At 42.6% G+C, this 22,141-nt stretch overlaps 2 protein-coding genes across 6 annotated transcripts in view; one reads left to right on the top strand and one right to left on the bottom strand.

The window, feature by feature from the left end:
- The window catches only part of TCF7 (transcription factor 7), a 32,019-nt gene extending 27,487 nt beyond the window's left edge, over window positions 1-4,532 (top strand). For 2 of the 4 annotated variants that reach the window (XM_040240100.1, XM_040240098.1), the window contains 2 exons: window positions 43-91; window positions 2,875-4,532. In XM_040240100.1, coding sequence (XP_040096034.1) covers window positions 43-91; window positions 2,875-2,954 — 129 coding nt within the window. In that variant the 3' untranslated portion in view covers window positions 2,955-4,532. Of the gene's footprint in view, window positions 1-42; window positions 92-2,851 lie in introns of all 4 variants that reach the window. The other 2 variants (XM_040240101.1, XM_040240099.1) reach the window with 2 other exon arrangements.
- Window positions 4,533-8,270: 3,738 nt separating this feature from the next.
- SKP1 (S-phase kinase associated protein 1) lies at window positions 8,271-20,516 on the bottom strand. 2 transcript variants are annotated; one of them, XM_040240102.1, is made up of 6 exons: window positions 20,156-20,516; window positions 17,374-17,470; window positions 13,680-13,753; window positions 10,850-10,993; window positions 9,764-9,904; window positions 8,271-9,147 (listed from the first exon to the last, which is right to left on the bottom strand). In XM_040240102.1, the coding sequence occupies exons 2-6, from the start codon at window positions 17,468-17,470 to the stop codon at window positions 9,112-9,114; spliced, it is 492 nt and encodes a 163-aa protein (XP_040096036.1). In that variant the 5' UTR covers window positions 20,156-20,516; the 3' UTR covers window positions 8,271-9,111. The 2 variants fall into 2 exon arrangements, with proteins under 2 accessions (XP_040096036.1, XP_040096038.1); XM_040240104.1 differs by having other exon boundaries at window positions 17,374-17,488; window positions 20,156-20,267.
- Window positions 20,517-22,141: the final 1,625 nt, after the last annotated feature.

The following is a 22,141-nucleotide window of genomic DNA, read 5'->3' as shown; positions in this document are numbered from 1 at the left end:
CCCATCCAGAGTCCTGAGCATCTTCCACTTTGTTCCCTGCAGGGCAAGAAGAAGAGACGGTCGAGGGAAAAGCACCAAGAATCCAACTCAGGTGAGGCCTTCCCTCAGAGCTAGGCCTGCATCTCACAAATCAAAGCCCCACCAAAGAGCTGCACTAAATCCCAGGGAGGTCAGATGGTCAAGAATCTGCCTTCCATGCACGAGACCCTGGTTTGATCCCTGACTCGGGACGATCCCCTGGAGAAGGGAACAGCAACCCACTCCAGTATTCTTGCCTGGAGAACCCCATGGACAGAGGAGACTGGCACCATGAGTGGACACAAAGAGTTGGATGTGACTGAGTGACTAACACTCTTTTTACTATTTTAAGTCCCAGGGAAGACCAGCAGAATTTTATTTTTGGCTGGGCTGGGCCTTCATTTCCACCTAAGGGCACAGGCTCTAGGGCATGCAGGGTTCGGTAGTTGTGGCTCCCCAGCTTGCGAGCACCGGCTCAACAGTTGTGGTGCACAGGCTTAGTTGCCCTGCAGCACGTGGGATCTTCCCAGAACAGGGATCGAACCTGTGTCTCCTGCATTGCCAGTGAATTCTTTATCACTGAGCCACCAGGGAAGCCCGAAGCCATTTCTTGCAGCAATGGTTTGTGACCCACCACACACACTCCTTTGTAAGCCCTCCTAACAGCCACCCTCTGCCAGAGAACCTAGTAAGGAGCTGAGTGTTTGAATCAAGACTAAACCCAAACACTGCATCCAGATTAGTTCGTGGAGGTGTCTGGGTGGAGTGCGAGCCACACTCCAGGTCCGAGCCCTATGGTCACACAGCCTGTTGGCTGGTGCCTAGTAGTTTCTCTATTGCCCCACCCCCTCTTTCTCATGGAGGTGCCAAGTGCACTCCATGATGACCCAGGAAAGCCACACCCTGCTCTAAGTAATCTTCCTGTGGGTGAATTCCTTTCCCAACTCTGATAATTCACATTCCACATCCATGAATGACTTTCTCGGTTGTGCTGCCCCCACACAGGGGGCTAGCACTGGGGCCCAGTAGAGTCCTCAGTCTTTTCTCTAAGATTGGACAATGTTCAATCGTGTGTAGCATAGGCTTTAAGCTATAACATAAGGGAAATCAGTCAGGCAGGACTGGGCACTGGCAGAGATGAAGAAAAACTGACAGCTAAAATAGATGGATAAAATGGGCAGGACCTTGGGGGAGGGGATGGGAAGCCCTAAGGCAGAAGCTTGATCCCCATGGGCCCCTCAGGCCCTTCTCTCAGCCCCTTTGCTGCAGGGGGCCCCACAAGGCAGAGAGGAGCCAGCCTGATAGGGTCTCCTCCCTTCCACCCCACCATTCTTCCCCTGCCTCTATACTGCCAGCTGGGTGCCAGCCTTTCCTGATACCTTGGCTTTGGGCCCTTGGCCTCCCACTAAGACTGGACAGGCCATGGAGAGGCCCTTGCCTGTAGGGACTGTGGGGTATCTGTGACTGGCTAACACTGATATTACCTCTTCTTTCTGGGCCCTGCTCTGCCCTGCTGCCTGCCTGCTCGCCCTCTGCCCTGCTCTGCCCCTCTGGCATGGCTGTGAGCAGACCCTGGCTCGCCTAAGAAATGCCGTGCTCGCTTTGGCCTCAACCAGCAGACGGATTGGTGTGGTCCGTGCAGGTGGGTTTGTCCCCACCACCACCCTCCCTTTGCTTCAAGCTGCTTCCCTGACTCTGCAGATTCTGCTGGGCCTGCTATCCTCCTTTGGCCTCTAGCCCCCCAACATACCCACAGACTGGGAAGCCAATGCCTCCTAAGAATGAGAATGAACACAGCTTCTGAGGAAGATTACTTGGGTCTAAGTGGAAGGAACAGGAGAGAATAGATGGAAGGAAAGGCAGGCTTAAAAGGCATCTCTGGGGCCTGGTGCCCAGGGTTCCCTGGTAATGGTTGTCTTGTACTAATCAGGCTGAGCAGGTCCATATTAGACAAATCTCACACATAGCATTTAAGTGGCTCAAGCCCCGTCCCCAGGCCTCAGTGTCATTGTGGTCCACCAGCTCCCTCACGTCAAATTGAGATCCTATTGTACCATACTGAGCCTCAAATCTAAGAACAGCAAAGTAGTACTGTAGTAGAGAATAACCTGAATAAGCCATGTAACCTACTGAGACCAGATGTAGGGAGAGGTTAACACAGGTACCCTTGGCACCCATACTCAGATCCTATGGCATTAAACCTGTGTTTCACCATACAATATTTGTAATGGGAAAAGAAAATATACCTACCAAATATACCTATATTAGGCTCAGGCCAGACCTGCCAGTGCCAAGGCTGAGGCTGCTCCAGGCAGTAAATTCACTGACTCTAGGGAATACTTGTTCAGCCCCGAAGGGTACCCCCACATTCCCTGTCCAAGAACAAAGAGGAATTTGGGGGAATAAGTGTATGTACATATGTACACATGATGGTAGGCAGCCCTGTCCTCAAACAGAAAATAAGATGGTAGGAATGGGTGAGGCAATTCCCTTTCTTCCCCTTCTCTGCTCCTAGCCTAGCTCTAAGTATCTGGCATGCTCAGGGCTAGAAGCCACAAGCACACATTAATCAGATCAACAGCCTAGACTAGGAGACAGCTGTCCTGGAAGATAGCAGGCAGCCCACGCGTGGAGCTACAAAAGGTCCCTGTGCCATCTAGTGGCTCTGTTGGGAACTGCACCTGTCCATGGTCTGGGCCAGGCCCAGCAGTTGCCATGCTAAGTCCTAAGGCATAGGCATATGTATGTATGTAAGTCATGGGGAGATAGGCCTTTGCAAGGACAGCATTTTTTGGTTGTGGTGTATGACTATGAATTCACCCTCTGTTTACAGATAACTCTCTTCACTATTCCTAGGAGGAAAAAGAAATGCATTCGGTACTTACCCGGAGAAGGCCGCTGCCCCAGCCCCGTTCCTTCCGATGACAGTGCTCTAGGCTGCCCCAGGTCCCCAACTCCCCAGGATTCGCCCTCGTACCTCCTGCTGCCCCACCTCCCCACAGAACTGCTTGCTAGCCCTGCAGAGCCGGCGCCTACATCACCAGGCCTCTCAGCCACTCTCAGCCTCTCAGCCCCCTCAGAGCGACCAGCAGAGTACACAGGTACAGCAACAGGAATCTCAGAGACAGGCAGCCTAGCATGCACAGGACACATGGCTTCCTCCAGGGGCTCACCCTCTGAGAGGAGACGACAGGGTCCCAAATCAGGTGGAAACCGGCCAGGGGGCCTGTTGGCTCCCTCTCACAGCTCAGGCCCTGGAGATTTCAGAGTCTGCACAAATTCTGCCTAAACCTGGGGCCCTCAATTCAAACTGCTCCAAGTGATGGGAATCAGAACTGTGTTGTGTCATTTCGTCAGGGGCATCCCCCATGCCAAGGGCAGGCTCCCTCCCTCTGTCTTGACAGCCAGATGCCCCTGCCCCCCTTGCTTTTCCTCTATAGGTCATAGGTGGACTGGACTGAGCCCAGCTGCTTTCCGTACTCCCCCCTCCACCACTGCCCCACCTTCCCCATACCAGATACTTCATGGACCAAGAACCAGCTGGTTTACCAAACAACATGTAAGCATGGTCACAACCACAAAGCTCAAGATGACACTGCTTCTCTCTCAAGGGCCTGGAGAAGCCCTGTTTACAGAAATCCATCTGCTATCTGTAAGCTGAACCAAGGGAAGCTTCTGCCCATTCTTTTTAGCAGCTTTCAATAAGTGAATGGAATAGGTGAGATTTAGGCCTATCAGCCCAGCAATAGGAATAACCTGACACTACCTTACAGGCAAGTGTGGGTGGTGAGCGTTTGTGGCTATAGTTCAAATTACTTGGAAATGTTTCCTGAGAAATTCAACCCCCTAAGAAGCCCTGATACCTAATGCCCTAGTCACTGGTTCAAATCAGTTGTGGCTCAAAACCAGTGTGCATCCTTCCCCACTTTTGACAGCCTTGTCCACAGATCCAGTTCCAGCTTATCCACATCAGTCTAGCCAGCTCTTTAGACAGCTGTAAGAAAGGGCAAACCAAACCTCAGGACAGCCAGGACCTATTTTCCAGCGTGTAAGCAGGCCAGCTTGTTTCCCTATGGGGCTGCAGGAAGGAAGACCACACAACTAAAGCAGGAGCCCAGAAAACCTCTAGTGGTGAGCATCGGGTTTTCACCACAGCCTACTTTAACCCATTTCTGAGCCAAGCTTCAACCCTGAGCCTTAAAAAACAAACATTTAATTTAATTTAGTTTTGTTTTTTTTCCTTTTTGCCTCCACTTCACTGTACGTAGCCTGAATCCAAAGAGAAAGGGCTATCCTTGTACCCACACACACCCCTCAACAAAAGCCTAGTTCCTACTTTAGCCACTGGCTTCTCAGAATCCAAAGATCATATGTTCTAGTGTAGTGCTGCAAGAAGTCTTGAGAGAAAAAAGGACCACTGTAATATTCAAGATATTTTTGTATTGTTAATGCATATCACAGAAAAACTTTGATATGAGAATAAAAGATACTTTTTACTGGGTTTCTTTTTCAAATCCTGCCTCTGAACAATAGGCTGTTTCACTGACAGTAAGCCACTTGTTTCTTTTCCACAGTCACAGAACTGTGGGTTTCTTCTCTACTATGTTACACATGTTTAAGACCTTGAGCCAGGGATTTACTCTGGTCACTTCTCCTTAAGGGACTTGGGGCCTGCTCCAACCTAGAGAGTTCATGGTAGGTGTACAGCCCCCATTTCCAAGCTGCAATCTTAACCCCGCTAGTCCTCTGCCCTCACACTGATGCAGGCACAGGCCAACCTGCCCCCATTGCTTATATGGGGATGGACTGGAAACTGCCACCCACAGCCCCTAAGTCAACTCGACCACAAACAGGCGCACATCACTGGGCTCAATTTCCCTCTGAAGGCAGAGAGAAGACAAGTGCATATCCTATTCTAAGGAAAACATGAACACAAAGCAATCTTTTATAACTTGGTATCATCGTAAAATCCAAAAGACGGGTATTTTAAGCACCCTTTCCTCCCAAAGACTGGCAAGATGTGTGATGTATTTCCTGAAGTATTCATTTTATACAAAACCTCTGAAGTTACAGAGCCAGCTCCAAAGGTCAGTCAACCATTAGATACAAATGGTGACCAAGAAGTGTATCACAATAGCCAGCTGCTGGGCCACCATCATGTTTTACAATTTTCACTTAAGGCAGTTAATTTTTTGGACTTAATATAAAGTCATCTTCCCAGGTAGTATCTACTGAAGTAGGCCACTGGAAGTTGTAATCCTAGACTTGCTTTTTTCTGGGTGCTAGAGGAGACCAGCCATTCTCTTGACATCTGTCCCATTTAAAGAAATCCACTCTGGCTACTGGCCTAGTTGTTTCAAAAAACTGCATTTCAACCAAGGCTTATGCAAAAGCGGGTTGCTGCATCTGATCTGGTGTCTTATTTAAGAGCACACGGGATACATAACAATGCACTCTTTGTGTATGTGAGGGTAAAGAGGAAAGCTTTGGCAACATTCTTAAAATCAAACCAGCCTTAAAAGTAAAAATTAAAAAACTGACTTCAAAGAGGAAATTCAAATCTTCAGAGATCATACCAGCACATTCCTGTGAGGCCACAGAGTGACTTGAGAGTGTAGCCTCAAATTCAATTTCAAATACCACAGCAGTCCCACCTCATTTCCAGCCAAAAACTAGTCATTTTCTGAGATATTTCTGAGATACCCAAACTTCCCTTACAGATTCCTAGACAACCGGCAGATTTGCTTGAAATACAGAGCTTGTCCCATCCCCTACTAAAGCTGCTCCCCCTGCCCTCCCAGGCTCAGAACACTCGGTAAGGGCTCTGCCCAACAAGCTAGGAGGATCTCCCCAAGCCTCCCAAATTAACGATATTCCCCCCCTCTATAGGAAGCCCTGTGGCTTAACTTCAGAACTGCAACAACATTTTGAACAGCCCAGAAGCTATGCTGCCCAACCTTCAGTGTTAAGCCTGGCTTAAAGAAGGCCAGAATGGTTCTCTACACTGTTCTAAAGCAGAAAGGCTATTAGTTCCTGGGGGAAAAAACTGCACACAGAGTGGGCAAAGGTAACACAGACTTGCCAGGCCCATAAGATGTGAAACCAAAAACTAATTCATTATATTAAAAAAGCTAAACTGCCTTTTCTGTCAGGTTAGAAAAGCTGTTTTACTGTAACTGTTTCAAGTCTCTAGAGAGCTTTAAGAGTTCACCATAGGGGCTTCCCAGGAGGCGTAAGTGGTAAAGAACCCGCCTGCCTATGCAGGAGACCAGGGTTTGATGCCTATCTCGGGAAGATCCCCTGAGGGCACAGCAAATGCCTAGAGAACCCTTTGGACAGAGGAACCTGGAAGGCTACAGTCTGTGGGGTCACGAAGACTCAGACACAACTAAGCACGCTCACACACATGGGTTCTTGAAACAGAGCCAGTCAGCAAAGCAGAACCGGTTCCTAGGCTGTATCACCCCCCAATCCCAACTATCCTAATCACCTATTTCAGACCTCAAATTACCATGGATCTCAGGCTCTCTATATTGGTCTGCTGTCCACAGTGGGCAGTGGGGGTCTCAGAGGAGCCCTAACTGAATATACTCAGGGAGTACAGCAGGGAGAGGTACAACAGAGAAAACTTCATATGCCCTGAGTCACACATGCCCAGTGACTCACTGCCACCATCCTTCTCCAGCTAGTTCCAGACTAAGAATTGGCATGACATCATGCTATCCAACAATATGGATAGATTTTGCTTAATTAATTCCAGCAGCAGGTATGTACAAACAATTGTAGAATAAACAAATCACAGTATAATGCCACTCTGGGATCTCAAACTTTTATAAGGGATACCTCTGTGAATCTTTGGAAAAATATCAAAACTAAGTAATATCTATTTTGTATATTAAAGATGGATTTATGAAGGCAAGCTAATAATAGCACTTCAAAAGAGGTTAAGAATTCTTAGAGGGCATATATCCTTAACCATCAACTCACCAACAGAATTACACTTCAGGGAGCTACTGTTTTCAACTTATCCAAAACCACATAGGTCCTAAGAGGCAGGGGCAGGACTCCAGCTTCACAGCTTGACTCCATACTACAGAATTAGCTCAGAATAACTCAGAAATGAGAAGGCAGACAGGTTGACAGGTTTGCTGTTATGCTGTGGGAAAGGGCCCCTCACTTTCTTTGGATAAAAATAAGAGGCTGGAAAACTAGTAGACACATTCAAGAAATGATAAGTATACAGCAGAAAGAGGGAAAAGGTTAGATAAGTGCTGCAGCCAGTTTGAAGGGCCTCTTAATAGTGTTGGTAAATTGCCTGTTTTCTTAGATGAGCTGTCAGATCTCTATTAAACATGATTTAAAGACCATGGCCAAGGTCTACAGAAAGTCAGGAAGGGAATAATTATGTTGTCTGTCCACTCAATCTTACATATTCAGAAAGACCTTTCTTTTCTGGGAAATAGAAATGAGACACTCTAGCTAGACTGAATGCTGCTACCTTCCCCACTAAAACCAGCACAAATGGAAAAATAGCTTAATTCCTGAGTAAAGGGAATCAGGGATCCAGAAGTAGTCAAAGGGTTGGCATTCTTTTTCTGTGAAGGGCCACAGAGGAAATATTTTAGGCTTTTTGGCCAGGTATAGTCTTTGGTGTGTCAATTATTCCTCTGGATAAGGAAATGGCACCCCACTGCAGTATTCTTGCCTGGAGAATCCCATGGACAGAGGAGCCTGGCAGGCTATAGTCTATAGAGTCACAAAGAGTCAGATATGACTAAGCGCACACACACTATTGTAAAGGTAGATATGAGACAAATAAGAGATGAAATAAAGGCAAACTACTGTCCAGTAATGATCTGAGCCACAAGAGCTACATGAAGGGAACACATTAAAACTACATGTGAATACAGATAATTCTAAAGAAAGAAAAATAGGGAGCACAAGGAAGAAAGAAAATTAAAAATTTGTGAGCTATCTCAAACTAGCAAGAAAAACATAATTCAGCCATAAGTGAGAGGCTGGAAACCAGAGCAGAGCAGTTTGGAGTACACCAGTAAAAAACTGAGCCAGTGGTTCCCCTGAATGGTATCAATGACAATTAGAAGAGGCAGAAGTCTATCAGAACCTTAGTTATATAAGCAGCCTCCAGAGAACTAGGACAAGAACTGCCTCCAAGTCTTTTCCAACTAAACAACCACACACAAATTTAACTCTTTCAATATTACGAGAAACATTTAAGTACACAAAAAGCAAACCATTTACTACCTACTAGGTAACTTTATTGAAAGTATCTTGCATTCATGACGGATGCTTTCCGGTTATGCCACACATTTTAACATTAAAGGTTAAATTATTTTCTACATGCAAGTAGTATGAATAGTTTTTCCCACATGGGATCACTGATTATAAAAAGATGACACACCATATAAGCTATCTTTTTTAACTGAAAAGCTAGCAAACTAATTATTATATCTCCTCCCAAACCACAAACTGAGTAGTAACTGAGCCTTCAAAGCTGAGAGGATTAAAAATGCAAAAATAAGCCCTCAGATCCAATTAAGGAAGCCCTGCTACATACAGGCTAGTGAATACCAGGGGTACTTACTCCTCCAGGAAGATTTAAGACACTCTGATAACCCCACTCAAAGCATTTACCTCAAGTAGCCTTTATCCAGTTTCCAGTTGAATAAAGATAATACATTGTTAAATTCTATTTCAGAAGGTTTTTTGCAAGTTGCTTTATTTACAATGCCAACTTTAAAAGTCACTGAACTAAAATTAACTGGACAATAAACTAGGCAGAAATTGCTTTACAAAAAGGGAAAGCCCAAAATGCCACTTTCTATAGGGAACCCACAGTTCAATTTTATTCAGAGCAAAGAAAAGAAACTTTCAATCATACTAGAAGAAACTGGGCCTTAAGTTTGGGAACTGTACTGAAACTACACATGCAATGAGGACAACATTCTGCTAATACAATTGACTTGCTGCTGCATTTGTTGACTGTTTTTCTAATATTAACAATTATAAACAAAGCAGTGCAACTAGTAGTTGGAATAATCCTTACAGTGTTACAGCGTCAGACATGAAATTTCACTTCTCCTCACACCACTGGTTCTCTTTGCGTACCTAGAAGAGACAGATATAAGGAAGTACCTTAAGTAGTCTTTACTAAAACCACTACCTAATGATTCATCAATAGCCTGTGAGGTAGATTAGAAAGACAGACTGAAAACTAGGGGAAAAAAACAGGTTAAGAGTATACTTTCAGGTTGCCATTCTTTCCTTCCTGCTTTTTTATTGTGCCCTGCTGAAATTATCAAAAAAAGCAAAGACAATTGGCAATTACAGCTTTCGTCATGACCTGTGTCAACAAAATCATTCTGATCTATTCATTCATTTCTTCTCAGTACACTAGTTATCCTGGCATACAATCCACAGGGCCCGCTCTTCTTAAGTACAATACTGATGGTTTACATGTAAGGTCCCAGGTCAAAACTAGTAACTGCTAAGGAACAAACATCAAACTACACTATAAGAACTAATTGTTGTTATGCTTATAAAAGATCAGTATCATCTAAGTGCTTAGACTAAGACACCAGTATATTTTTAGCATACCAAAGGGACCTATTTTCCCTCAAGTAAGGTAAAGACTCCTTGATATAAACACCTCTATTCCTAGCATGCTATGGGTTTTTAGTTTCTTTAAAAGCATTTGATTAAGAACAAGCTGTTAGCTACCTACCTGGGCTTCCTCTTCTTCAGTAAAATCATTTTTGATATTGAATGTCTTTCGAATCTCCTCAGGAGTTTTGCCCTTGATCATATTAGCAACAGTCTTGCAGGTAACATCAAGCAAACCTTTGATGTCTAAGTAGTTTGCTGCCTGTAAAGTAATTGTCGTTTTTATTATATACTTGATGCTTTAAATCAAATCCAAAGTTAGTGACTAACAATGAACATCTAATTTAGCTTAAAATGCTAGTCAATTTTAAGAAATTAAAGACTTTGTTAATCTTAAAGCCCAAAACAGGTCTAACTTGGAAGTATATACTTGAAAGTATATTCTGCTGTCATTAATCTTCTACATCCTTATGGATTTTGTCTACTTGTTTCACCAGAGACAGATGTTGAGATCTCAACTGAGATTACAATTATGATTGTGGATTTACATACTTATCCTTCTATTGGTTTTGTTTCACTTTCTAGAAATTCTGCTTTTAGGTAGAAAAACATTTAGGATTCCTATGTCCTCTTAATAATGAACAGATCCTTTATCATTATATAGTGAACCTCTTTAATCCTTTCATTCTTTGCCCTGAACTCTAACATAGTCACTCTAGTTTTCTTTTGGTTATTACTGTTAGCATATTTTTTCCACCCTTTACAAACTTAATTGTTGTCTTTATATTCAAAGTGAGTTTTTCTGGTAAAAATAGCTAAGTCTTATTTTTCTATCCAATTACTTGTGGTGACCATTTACATCTTTTTATTCTGGTAAAAAGCCACATAATATAAAACATACTACTTTAACCATACTTAACTGCACAGTTCAATGGCACTAACTACATTCACCCTGCTGTGCAGCTCTCACCATCTTCTATTTCCTGAATTTTTCACTTTCCTAAACTGAAATTCTGTCCTCATTAAACATTTAATTCTCCATTCTCCCTCCCCACAGACCATTTACATTTAATGTGGTTATTGATACGTAGGTTTAAATATAGCACTGCACAAGTTTAAAGTTAAAATTCAGTATCAATGAATGTAACAAATGAAAAGTGCTAAAGGTTATGCCAAAAATATCCTATACTATGTATTAAAAACATACCAATATAAGCTCAAAGAGTGTCCCTTGGTCAACTTTCAGGAATTCTTGATCCCAAACAGGTATATCATCTGTTCGTTTTTCTTTGTTCTCATCATCCTCAGGAGGAGGAGGATCATCCTTGTGGTGGGTGCACCACTGAATGACCTACAACGTAAAAAGTTTACTCTTATGTGGCATTTTATAACAAGGTACTTCCACTGCTGGGGCAAGTTCATTTCTACACAGGGACTAGCTATACGTCAGCTTGAATCAAGGGAGATCTTACATAACAGCGAACCAGTAAGGACCTAACAGAAGCAGAAGAGATTAAGAAAAGGTGGCAAGAACACACAGAAGAACTGTACAAAAAAGGTCTTAATTATCCAGATAACCACGGTGATGTGGTTAGAGTTAGACATCCTGGAGTCTGAAAGTCAAGTGGGCCTTAGGAACCATTACTATGAACAAAGCTAGTGGGGGTGATGGAATTCTAGCTGAGCTATTTCAAATTCTAAAAGATGATGTTGTTAAAGTGCTGTACTCAACCAGCAAATCTATAAAACTCAGCAATGCCCACAGGACCAGAAAAAGTCAATTTTCATTCCAATCCCAAAGAAAGGCAGTGCCAAAGAAATGTTCAAACTACTGTACAACTGCATTCATTTCACAGGCTAGCAAGGTTATATTCAAAATCCTTCAGGCTAGGCTTCAGCAGTATGTGAACTGAGAACTTCCAGAAGTATAAGTTGAATTTAGAAAAGGCAGAAGAACCAGACCAAACTGCCAACGTTCGCTGGCTCATGGAGAAAGCAAGAGAATTCCAGAAAAACATCTACTGCTGCTTCAATAACTACACTAAAGCCTTTGAGTATGTGGATTGTAACAAAATGGAAAATTCTTAGAGCGATGAGAGTACCAGATCCCCTTACCTGTCTCTTGAGAAACCTGTATGCGGGTCAAGAAGCAACAGTTAGAGCCAGATATGGAACAACTGGTTCAAAAATGGAAAAGGAGTGGAACAAGGCTGTATATTGCCACTATGCTTATTTAACTTATTTGCAAAGTACATCATGCGAAATGTCGGGCTGGATGAATCACAATCTGGAATAAAGATTGCTGGGAGAAATATCAACAACCTCAGATATGCACATGATACCACTCTAATGACAGATAGTCTCTTGGTGAGGGTGAAAGACGAAAGTGAAAAAGCTGGCTTGAAATTCAATATTCAAAAAACTAAGATCATGGCATCTGGTCCCATCACTTCGTGGCAAATAGAAGGGGAAAATGTAGAAGCAGTGACAGATTTTATTTTCTTGGGCTCTAAAATCATTGCAGCCATGAAATTAAAGGATGCTTGCTCCCTGGAAGAAAAGCTATGACAAACCCAGACAGCGTATTAAAAAAGAGAGACATCACTTTGCCAACAAAACTGCTGCTTTTGAATTGTGATGCTGGAGAAGACTCTTGAGAGAAGATCAAACCAGTCAATCCTAAAGGAAATCTACCATGAATATTCATTAGCTAAAAAAAAAAAAAATCAATCTGAATACTCATTAGAAGGACTTGATACTGAAACAGAAGCTCCAATACTGTGGCCACCTGATGCCGAAGAGCTGACTCACTGGAAAAGACCCTGATGCTGGGAAAGATTAAAGAGGCAAAAGGAGAATGGGGCGGCAGAGGATGAGATGGTTAGATAGTATCACTGACTCAGGAATTTGAGCAAACTCCAGGAGATAGTGGGCTTCCCTGATGGCTCAGTAAAGAATCTGTTTGCAGTGCAGGAGATCTGGGTTCAATTCCTGGGTCGGGAAGGTCTCTGGAGAAGGGAATGGCAACCCCTTTCAGTATTCGTGCCTGGAAAATTCCATGGACAGAAGAGCCTGGCAGGCTACAGTTCACAAAGTTGTAAAGAGTTGGACATGACTGAGCAAACTCTTTCTCTTTCCAAGAGACAGTGTAGGACAGAAGAGCCTGGAGGCTCCAAGAGGTTGCAATGAGCAGACACGACTTTGTGACTGAACAAAAAGCAATGTGGTAAAAAGAATTCATTAAGAACTCCTATAAAGTCTATTAGACTATAAAATGCATTAACCTGGAAAACATTATGCTAAGTGAAATAAGCCAGACACAAAGAATATTCTATGATCCCATTTTTAAAAGATACCCAGTACAGTCAAATTCATACACAGAACAGTGATTATAAGACACTTTTTACCTACACTAGGGACATTAAAAAGACTGGTAACAGCCAATCACAGTGAGAATATGGAAAAATATGCAGTACAGCTGCTCAAGAGAACATATAAAATCCAACTGTGCATGGTTAAGGGCTCTGAAAAAAGAAGGGACCAATTGGAACCAACTATTCCCATCTCTAAGCCTAGCCAGTTTTCCCCCTAGTGTGGAAACTGGATGCCATTTCTTCAGAAGAGCATTCAATTACACAGCAGGCTCTATTAAGAAGCCACACTCCCTGAAACAATAACATGTAGATGGCTGTTCATGCACAGGATAAGGTGATCAACTGAGAAAAAACAAACCAAAAAAAAGCACATATCATGTTCTCAAACTCCTTTTGAGGCACACCCACTCAGTAGACAAGCAATCAAAAATATTTTCCTTTTTGCTAACCTTATTCTACCATATGTCAATAATTCAAATCTGCTAATGAAAAAGACATCTTAAATATTTACAGGGTTTGGTTTACAAAACAAATACCTTAGTCATAATCTTACCATAGCTTTTTTTTAAGAACACTATATTTATATCTCTATAAAAAGATCACCAAGATATTGCTAATTAAAAAAAGGATACATATGTATTTATGTATAGTTTGCTCCCTTACCTTTTTTAATATTGCTGCATTAACATTTGGCAAGGGGACTGGATCATCATCTCCTTCATCATCCATTCCCAAATCTAAGAAAACAAGAGGGGAGTTGCCATTATTATCTAACTCCATTATAACAATCAGGCTGTTACAAACACGTAATTTGCAAGACAAGTTAATCTGAAAGACTCAAAAAAGTATTTTACTCATTAAAACAAGTTCACCCAAAACTATATAAAAACGTGTGAGTTAACAAATACAGGAGTATTATATAAACAGAGTTCTTACTTAGGAAAAGTGATTTAATAAGTGGGATAACTGGCAACCACTTGGGAAAAATAAAAGCCAGACTCCTACCCTTACTCTTGATACCAAACTCTCTAGACGGACATCATTTAGGAAAATAAAACAATGTGAGTTATTGTTTTATTTCCCAGAATGGTCTGTTAAAATCTGAAGCCCACATATGTACATTCACACACATACACACAACAGATTATGCAGCCACTAACAAAAACAATGCAGGCAGCTCCACACTTACTGATATGATTCAATATTAAAGTAATACACAGGTTTCTCTAACAAAAAAGTCTTTCATGGTTTCTGTAAGGCAAAAATTTTAAAAAGATAGGGTTTTTCTGGAATGACTCAGGAAGTGAATGATTTTCCCAAATTATGTTATTCCTATTCCCAAGCTTTAAAGCATTCTTTTATGACATCTTCTATCAGAATTATCTCAGTATGAAACTTTATTCCAGAGAATAGCAGTGCTCAGTTTCTTGGTAGAATAGTTGTTTGGCATTTCTTTGGACGAAAAGTTTCTCTGAATGTATCAACTAAACATCATATGGCACGTTGGGGACACAGGCTTCCAGATGTCATCATAACTTTCAGATTACCAAAGTGGTCGCTGTATGTTACTCAGATTCTAAGAATGTTTTTCAAACCAAATGGGTCTCTCTTCCAGAGTTGCCAAAGATACATGTAACAGTGCCAAGATTACAAGTCAAAAGTTACTGCATTGCTATACTGGTTGTTTCACAGCATCAGTTATGCTGCCATGGCTCAAACTTCTGAGTCCCTAATTTACAGCTATCCTAGGCAGTGAAGAATTAGCTATGAATATCCAAAGAAATCAGAACTGTAGGTGGGAACTGATGCGTAAATCATTCTGAACACTATAAGACTAGCTGAGGTAACCAAGGAATGAAAGAGTATTGATGTAATGAAGAGGTACAATGATTAAGCAAATCCTGGGGAACTGAAGGCTTTAAAAATAGGGAGATAGGATGTGAGTGAGCTAAGTAATAAGTATGCTGAATGCCAAATCTAGAAGGGACTGATCAAATGTCAGAAGCTCTCAGTAAGTATAGATGAGAACTGAAATGATGCACCTGACAACATGGAGATCAATGAGCTTTCTCCAATCAAGTGGTAAAGATAAGAGCAGATTCAAAAAGTTTCCTATTTTCCTGTATGCATGCATTCACTCATCTCCCTTCTACTCTCCACCAATGCCTTTCCCTGATTCCATCTCAGAGTAAAACTACAAAATGACAATATTTCAATTTGGGTCAAACCACTTACGCTTTCCTTGAACTAGTATGAAATATTTTTAAATCAGAGGGCAGAGAAAGTTCTACTATGTAATACACATGTGGTTTGGGGAGTGAACATATTAGAGGAAACGCAGAAGACCAGCTTGTTTAGAAGATACAAATGTTATTTGGAAGCCATAACTCATGTTAAAAATAAGGGCCTTATAGTTGTAAATGATCCACTTCTCTAGCATTTAAACCAAGAATTTGCAATGTTTTTTTGCTAACTGATGGCTCAAGTACCAAGAGTCATTCCTTTAAGCTATTTAGTTTCAAGAATGTCTGAAAAACACTTGTATCCTGATACCACATCCAAGACCTGAAGAAATCAGTCAATTCATGTGTACACCTAACACTTTCACTTCTGATTTTACAGTGATTAGATTTCATTTCAATACACTCCAGTCCTCAAGTGGCTAGATTTCTATATAAACCACACCTCTGAAGCCCAAAGGCTATGGGAAGAAATGAACTGTTGCTGTCTACTATTCACTTGCTTCAGTGATCAAAGTTGACATGGAAAACTCAAGAAGTCCTATGTTCGTTCTTATTGGCAAATGCTTCTTTGAAGCAGCAAAGGACCAATTAGGGTGCCAGGCACCAACTAAGATGAAGTAAAGAACACACTCCTATGTGACCATACCACAGTTCTTCATTCAACACGTACTGGATGAACAGTGATTGTGGGATATATCGAGGGGTTTACAACTTAACTGAAGTAAGCCATGTAAGTTAACCAGTGTACAGGACTGTAAGTGCCACATAATTGTTGTCAACTACCAAACTAAAAAACTGAAAAATCTGAAAGTATGTTCAGATTAAAAAAAAAAAAAAAAACGAAGACAAACCTTCTGCCTCTCAGCTTCCATCTCTACCACACCTAGTATCTGACTTGTTAGAAGTCTAAATTATCCCTTAAATCCTAACTGATCAGTCTTCCATCTGATAATCCTCCCTTTTCCCCTGGCTTTCATAAATCCTACTCCAGCTTCTCCACTTCTGACTTTTCCATTCATAACACCCAACCCTGCCTCAATATGGCCACTTGCCAATCTCATTTACTTACACACACACCCCCGCCAAATTAAGTCTATCTCCAGCGATTTATAACTCAGGGACCAAGAGCCAACAGTCAATTGACCAGTAGGTTATTACAAAGATCTTTTGAGAGAATCTCTTACACAACATGTTCAAGCTCAAAGTCATTTACTTTCCATTCCCCTCAAACTTGTTACTCAGCTCTATCAACTACAGCATCACAATCACAACCCCAACGAAACACCTCAAATTTAAAACACATCCTGTCTCAGTTTACCTCAGAATGCTCTCCCAAAACATCTTTACTAGTTTGAACTATCACCTCATCAGGACTACACACTATATTCTCTCCACAAGCCTAAAGAGTAACAGCAGCCACGATGTTTCCATAGCACCGCTAGGACTAATGCATTAATTATACCATGTGACCACTGAGTATCCATAAATTTTGGTACTCACAGAGGGGCCTGAAACCAATCCCTTGCAGATACGGAGACAACTGTACTAAAGAACATTCTTACCACTCTAAGTATTTTCCGCCACCAGTTCTAGAAACTGATTTGTTTTCTTGCCTTCTTTATGTAGTGTTCATGCTCTGCAGTTTCAAAGGAATGACGAAATAAAAGGGAAAACTTGGTTTAAAAAAAAAAAAAACTTGGTTTTTTTACTTGGTTTACAATCTACTCAGCTTGCTTCCTCTGTTCAAACAAGGTGTTCTATTTAACTGCCATATATAAGGTATCTCTTTACAAAGGCTTTAGTTTTTGCCATTAGAAATGTGAATGCAAATTTACTTGGAAGAAAAATGGGCCATTATCTGAGTCCTGGAAATCATTTCCATATTATTAATAGCCTACAATATTATCTACTTAATAAGAGAAAAAACTAACTCAGAAAGTGCTGAAAAAATGACCTCTATCAGACAGATGTAGTTAATACTTTAAAGAAAAAACTTTACCTCTTCATACCCTTGAGCAATTTTGACAATGTTACTTCCAGACTATGTTTACAGGTTATATCAAACTACATATTTCTTCCCCTTTCCCCTGAGCCAGGTTTTCTAATAAACTTACCTTCCAACATAGTCTTGATGGTCACAGACTGTTTTGCAATTTCAACATCAACTTCAAATATCTCTCCATCAGAACTCTGCAACTTAATTGAAGGCATCTAAAAAAAGGTATTATACTGAATTTGAAATTTAAGAGATAATACTTCTGTATGGCATTTCATCAACCATAGCCTGTTACAGCCCTTCCAACTCATTAACCATAAAATCCTAAGGACCTACAATATATAACACTATAAACACTCATTAGTCACAGGCTAGCACACAAAGGTAGAAACCTTTTTTCTAAGTATAACTCCTAGGTACAGAAGCTTTTAACACCTGCTCTCACTGGTTTAAGATTTAGAATAAATAATTTATAATTTTGATGCAAAATACATCTAAAATGGACTGACTCTGCCTTTCTGCTCTCACTGACTACCCCTATTTGAATAGTTAACTGCCACTATTAACCACCTGCAAACCTGAGATAGGTCAGTACAAAATCAACAAAGCTACCAAATAAGATAGTAATTTTCCCAGCAGTGAGACTTATCAGTGAAAAATGAGTTCAGATCCAAAGAGTAGATCAGGATACACTTATGTTTGGATCAATGCAAGACCATAAACAAGTGAATATAATATTTAATAAGCAGATGTTGTCCTAATGACTTAAACATAATAACTTAAATTTCCCTTTTATCTTTCATTACTGACTGTCCAGGTATCCCCAGTTTGAGATCTTCCAAAATCCTCAGAGTAATAACCTATTACTTGCTCCAAAAAAATCTATTAACTCAACATCAATTATGAGTCATTAGAAAAAGGACAATTCTTACATAAAATTAAACAATTCAAAAGAGCTGAATTCTGACCAAAAAAATTTTAAACCTCTTTAAAATGGAAACGTTCTAAGCTTCTAAGCCAGCAATTTCTTACCATCTTCAGATTTTGGGGGGAGTGGTTCAGGGAAGTGGGTAATGGTACCAATACCTCACCCTAAAAATTCAAGACCTCTTTCAATTTCAAGTATAGATTTTTCAATCCTGTGACGTCATTACAACTTAAAAACATAGAATTTGACACTGAAAACACCGACTGAACCTTTGTTAAGGTCCCAAGACTTAAAACCCATTAAAACAGTTAAAATATTTATTCTGCTTTCCCCAGATAAGAATCCCTATTTCCCAAGGAGACAAATTAGCACAAGGAAGCTAAAATATAAAGTTGTTTTAAAACCAGCCATTGAAATACCCAGCTCTCCCTCATCCATGGTTGGAGAAAATCACATTTCATTTTTCATTTCACCAATATGTGTTTTCTCCATGTTGCTCCTTACCTGCCAATAATGCAGTTGTCAAGCTCCATGGGTAAAGACCCAGAGCAGAGGACCTTCTCTGTAACAAGGTGATAACAAAAGGTATCCCCCAAAAAAGTATTTTAATGCGAGTTCAATTTCTAACTATGAAACATTCTTTGTTGTTGTTGTTTTTACTTTCCATGTACTGGAGTGAACATTATTAGAGAACCTCAAGTCTGGCAAAACAGCTGATAAAATTACGTTCAAGCATATTTCAAATAACTTTCGATAAACAGCAAGATCTGCTTACTCATAGTCAAATTCGTGTATTAGGTTACTTTTAAAGGAGTTGAGATCTTACTCAACAGCAAGGAAGCAATCGTTTAATCTGTAATTTGATGCCCTTTGTAACACTAAACTTGATACTCAAATAATTTTTTTTTTAGTGTTAAACATCTGGAATTCAGAGCAAAATTTAATAATGGATGAAATTTTGTTTGAAATGCTTTCAAGACCATTCCTTCAACTCCTTATGCTCCAGTATTTGTAAATTAAATCACCCTCTAAGAGGTGGGTTTTATCATCATAAAGGAAAAAGCCTGTTTTAAGTGACCCGAAATTCTAACACCTTTTAGGGGGTAGAATGAAACCTGCATTGCTCTATAACACAGAAACCTTCTACTATAATAAGGCTCTGATGAAAAAAATTCATGACCCCAAATCTAAGCCTGAAGTCTCCATTAAAAAGTGAACCAAAGCAGGGAATGAATATCCTTTCAAAAAAAAGCCAGGCACCTTGAGTTAACGCACCTTAAAAACCACACCACTATGACGATGGCATCTGCTATTACAACAACCGTTTCAGCAATCCCTGGCTGTGGCAAAACAGAAATATTCTGAAGGAGCAGGCGGCTCTCTGCCAAGATTCGGTCCCAACAGTTAGGTAGGACCGGTGACTAGTGACGCCAGATACACGGGAAAGAAAGGATATGAACCAAGAATCCAGCGTTCCCGGACTACCACTGCCACGCTCGCTCCGGACACCAAAACAATAAACATGGACACACGCCCACACTCACGACAGCCCCGGGAACTCCATTAAAAGCCCCACCGCCACCCTCGCCCTGGGTCCCGGGGCCGGCAGGCTTAACAAGGAAGGCCCCCGGCCCCAGACTGGGCCTGCAGCCGAACACCGCGGCGGCTGATGGTCGCCCGGTGAAGAGGAAGCCCAATCCCAGGATCGACTCGCACCTTCTCCCTCCCGCCCGCCGGGCACTCACGGGGGGGCCGTGAAGACGCGCGACTAGAGGAGGCCTCCTCGAGTCGACCCAAGGAGTGGGAGAACGGGGCCCGCTGGCACCTCCCGAAGAATGGGGTCGACAACTGTTCCACCAGGCCTAAGGTGAGGCCAGGCCCAGGTGTCTCCCGCCTTCAGCTGGCCAAAGCCCTAACGGTATGACCACCAGCTCGCAACCCGCCCCTTCCAGCCCCGTCGGCGTCCACTTACGGTGTTAGGTCTCAAGGAGATGGCGGGCCACAGGCTGAAGTGAGCAGGGCGACGTCGTCAATAGGCAAAGCCGAAAAGCGGAGAACAAGGCCACTACAGCGCAGAGGGGCGGCGCGGCGTCGGCCTTTATAGGAGCGGGCGCAGGCGCCGAGGACCCTGGGGCCCGTGACGTCACAGAACCGGCGGGGCTGGCCGGCGAGATCGCCTGACGGCAGGCGGAGGCCAGCGGGGCGGGCAAGGTGGAGACGCGGCTGTGCGAGGTCCGGCGGGCCCTGATTCTCACCCACTTCCTCTAAAGCTCGGCTCGCTCTCCTCAAAGCAGGAACAGCGGACTGGCTGCTGTAAATCACGGTCTCCAGGGGTCCTTCAGGCGGGGGTGTCCTAAACTGAATTAAAGACCCAGGTCTTGAAAAGCCTAAAAGCCACGGGCGTAGGGGAAGGAGGGGGAAGGGAGTGAACTGGGAGGAGAAAGAGGGGGATAGAGGTGGGGAAGCAGGGGTTGAGCGAGGAGAGGTGTTCTTGGGTGGGTGATGTTTGGGAGGGGCTGTGACTCCCTTTCAGGGTGGGGAAACTGGGACTCAGAATGGAGCTGGCGTTTCCAGTCAGCGTTGTGAGATTCTGCTTAGGGCCTCCGTGCCCTCCCCTGAACCTAACCTGAGTTACCTCACTCTTCACAATAATCCACATGGTGAAATATCGTTATTCTCTTTTTTATTTGTGAAGGAACAGGTTCAGAACGAAGCAGTGCAAGGAGTTTTTGATACTCTTAACCCATATTTCCTACCAAGGACTTCTGAAAAGGGCTCTAGTCCAAAATAACCAGGGAGAGCCCAAGTCTAGAGTGGAGGTCTCTCTCTACCGGTGAACATCCGTTCTGCATAAGTGTATTGAGCCTGGGGCGGGAGTTGGGGGGTGGGGGTGAGGACTGAAATGGGGAAGAGCTCTGCAGCAAACTAGGCAGCCAGAGTCCAACCCGCTCTGAACGCCTCTGTGGGATGCTCCCTGATAATTTTCCTTTGGATGAACCCAACCCTTAAGGGAAAAGGATTAGTCTGAAAATTCCCACCCCCACCCTCGCCAGTCAGGGACTTTGACCAGCTCTACCCTGCTCTGCCTAGGGAACAACAGCCACCCCACCCCAGGAGACAGGCGCCAGCTCACCTAACCAACAAGCACGTGACTGGTTTTCCTGACGCCAAAGAGACAAAAGATACTTCCACACAGGGGCCCCTAAAGAAAGCAGAGGCCTACAGCTCTTCTGGGATGGGACTGGGCAGGGAGGCCAAGCAGCTCCTTGGATTACCAGGTCTTTGTCTGCAGGCTGTGGTATCCAGTGTCTGCCAGGTGCCACAGCTGATGACAGGAAGATGAAAGGACCTACAGCCCTCATACTTTTTTTTGTCACAGCACAACCCTGCCCTCAGTAGCTCCAGTTTCTGGTCTCCCTCAAGACCCACTGGAGTCCCTTTGCTCCCCTGCTTATGGCATACCAGGTGGCACCGTCTAGTCTTGTTGAGCATACTAATCAGTGCCAATCACACATCTAGTCTGAAGATCTGGCACAGGGCCTGGCATAAAGTAAGAGTATGCTTTTTCCAAGTATGTCTGTGGGCCCTCAGCATTAGAATCACCAAGAGAATCTTTTTTTTTTTTTTTTTTTTTTAATTTTTTGTGATGTACACCATTGTTAAAGTCTTTATTGAATTTGTTACAGTATTGTTTCTATTTTGGCTTTTTGGCCAGAGACATGTGGTATCTTAGCTCCCTGACCAGGGAAGCTCCCTTTGCATTGGAAGGTGAAGTCTTAACCAGGGAACTCCCTGAAAGTCTTGTTTTTAAAATGCAGATCTTATTACCCTTACAGCTATTATATGCATAGATTATCTCCGGAAAGATAAACATAAGAGTTGTTAGCCTCAGGGGAGGGGAACTAGGTGAAGAGAGAAGAGGGTTGGGGTCATTTTCCACTTTATACCCTTTCTACAA

The sequence above is a fragment of the Oryx dammah genome, unplaced genomic scaffold (assembly GCF_014754425.2).
Source record: "Oryx dammah isolate SB20612 unplaced genomic scaffold, SCBI_Odam_1.1 HiC_scaffold_5, whole genome shotgun sequence".
NCBI lineage: Eukaryota > Metazoa > Chordata > Mammalia > Artiodactyla > Bovidae > Oryx > Oryx dammah.
Note: the sequence above shows the minus strand (reverse complement) of the source record. Positions and strands in the feature narration are given on the sequence as shown.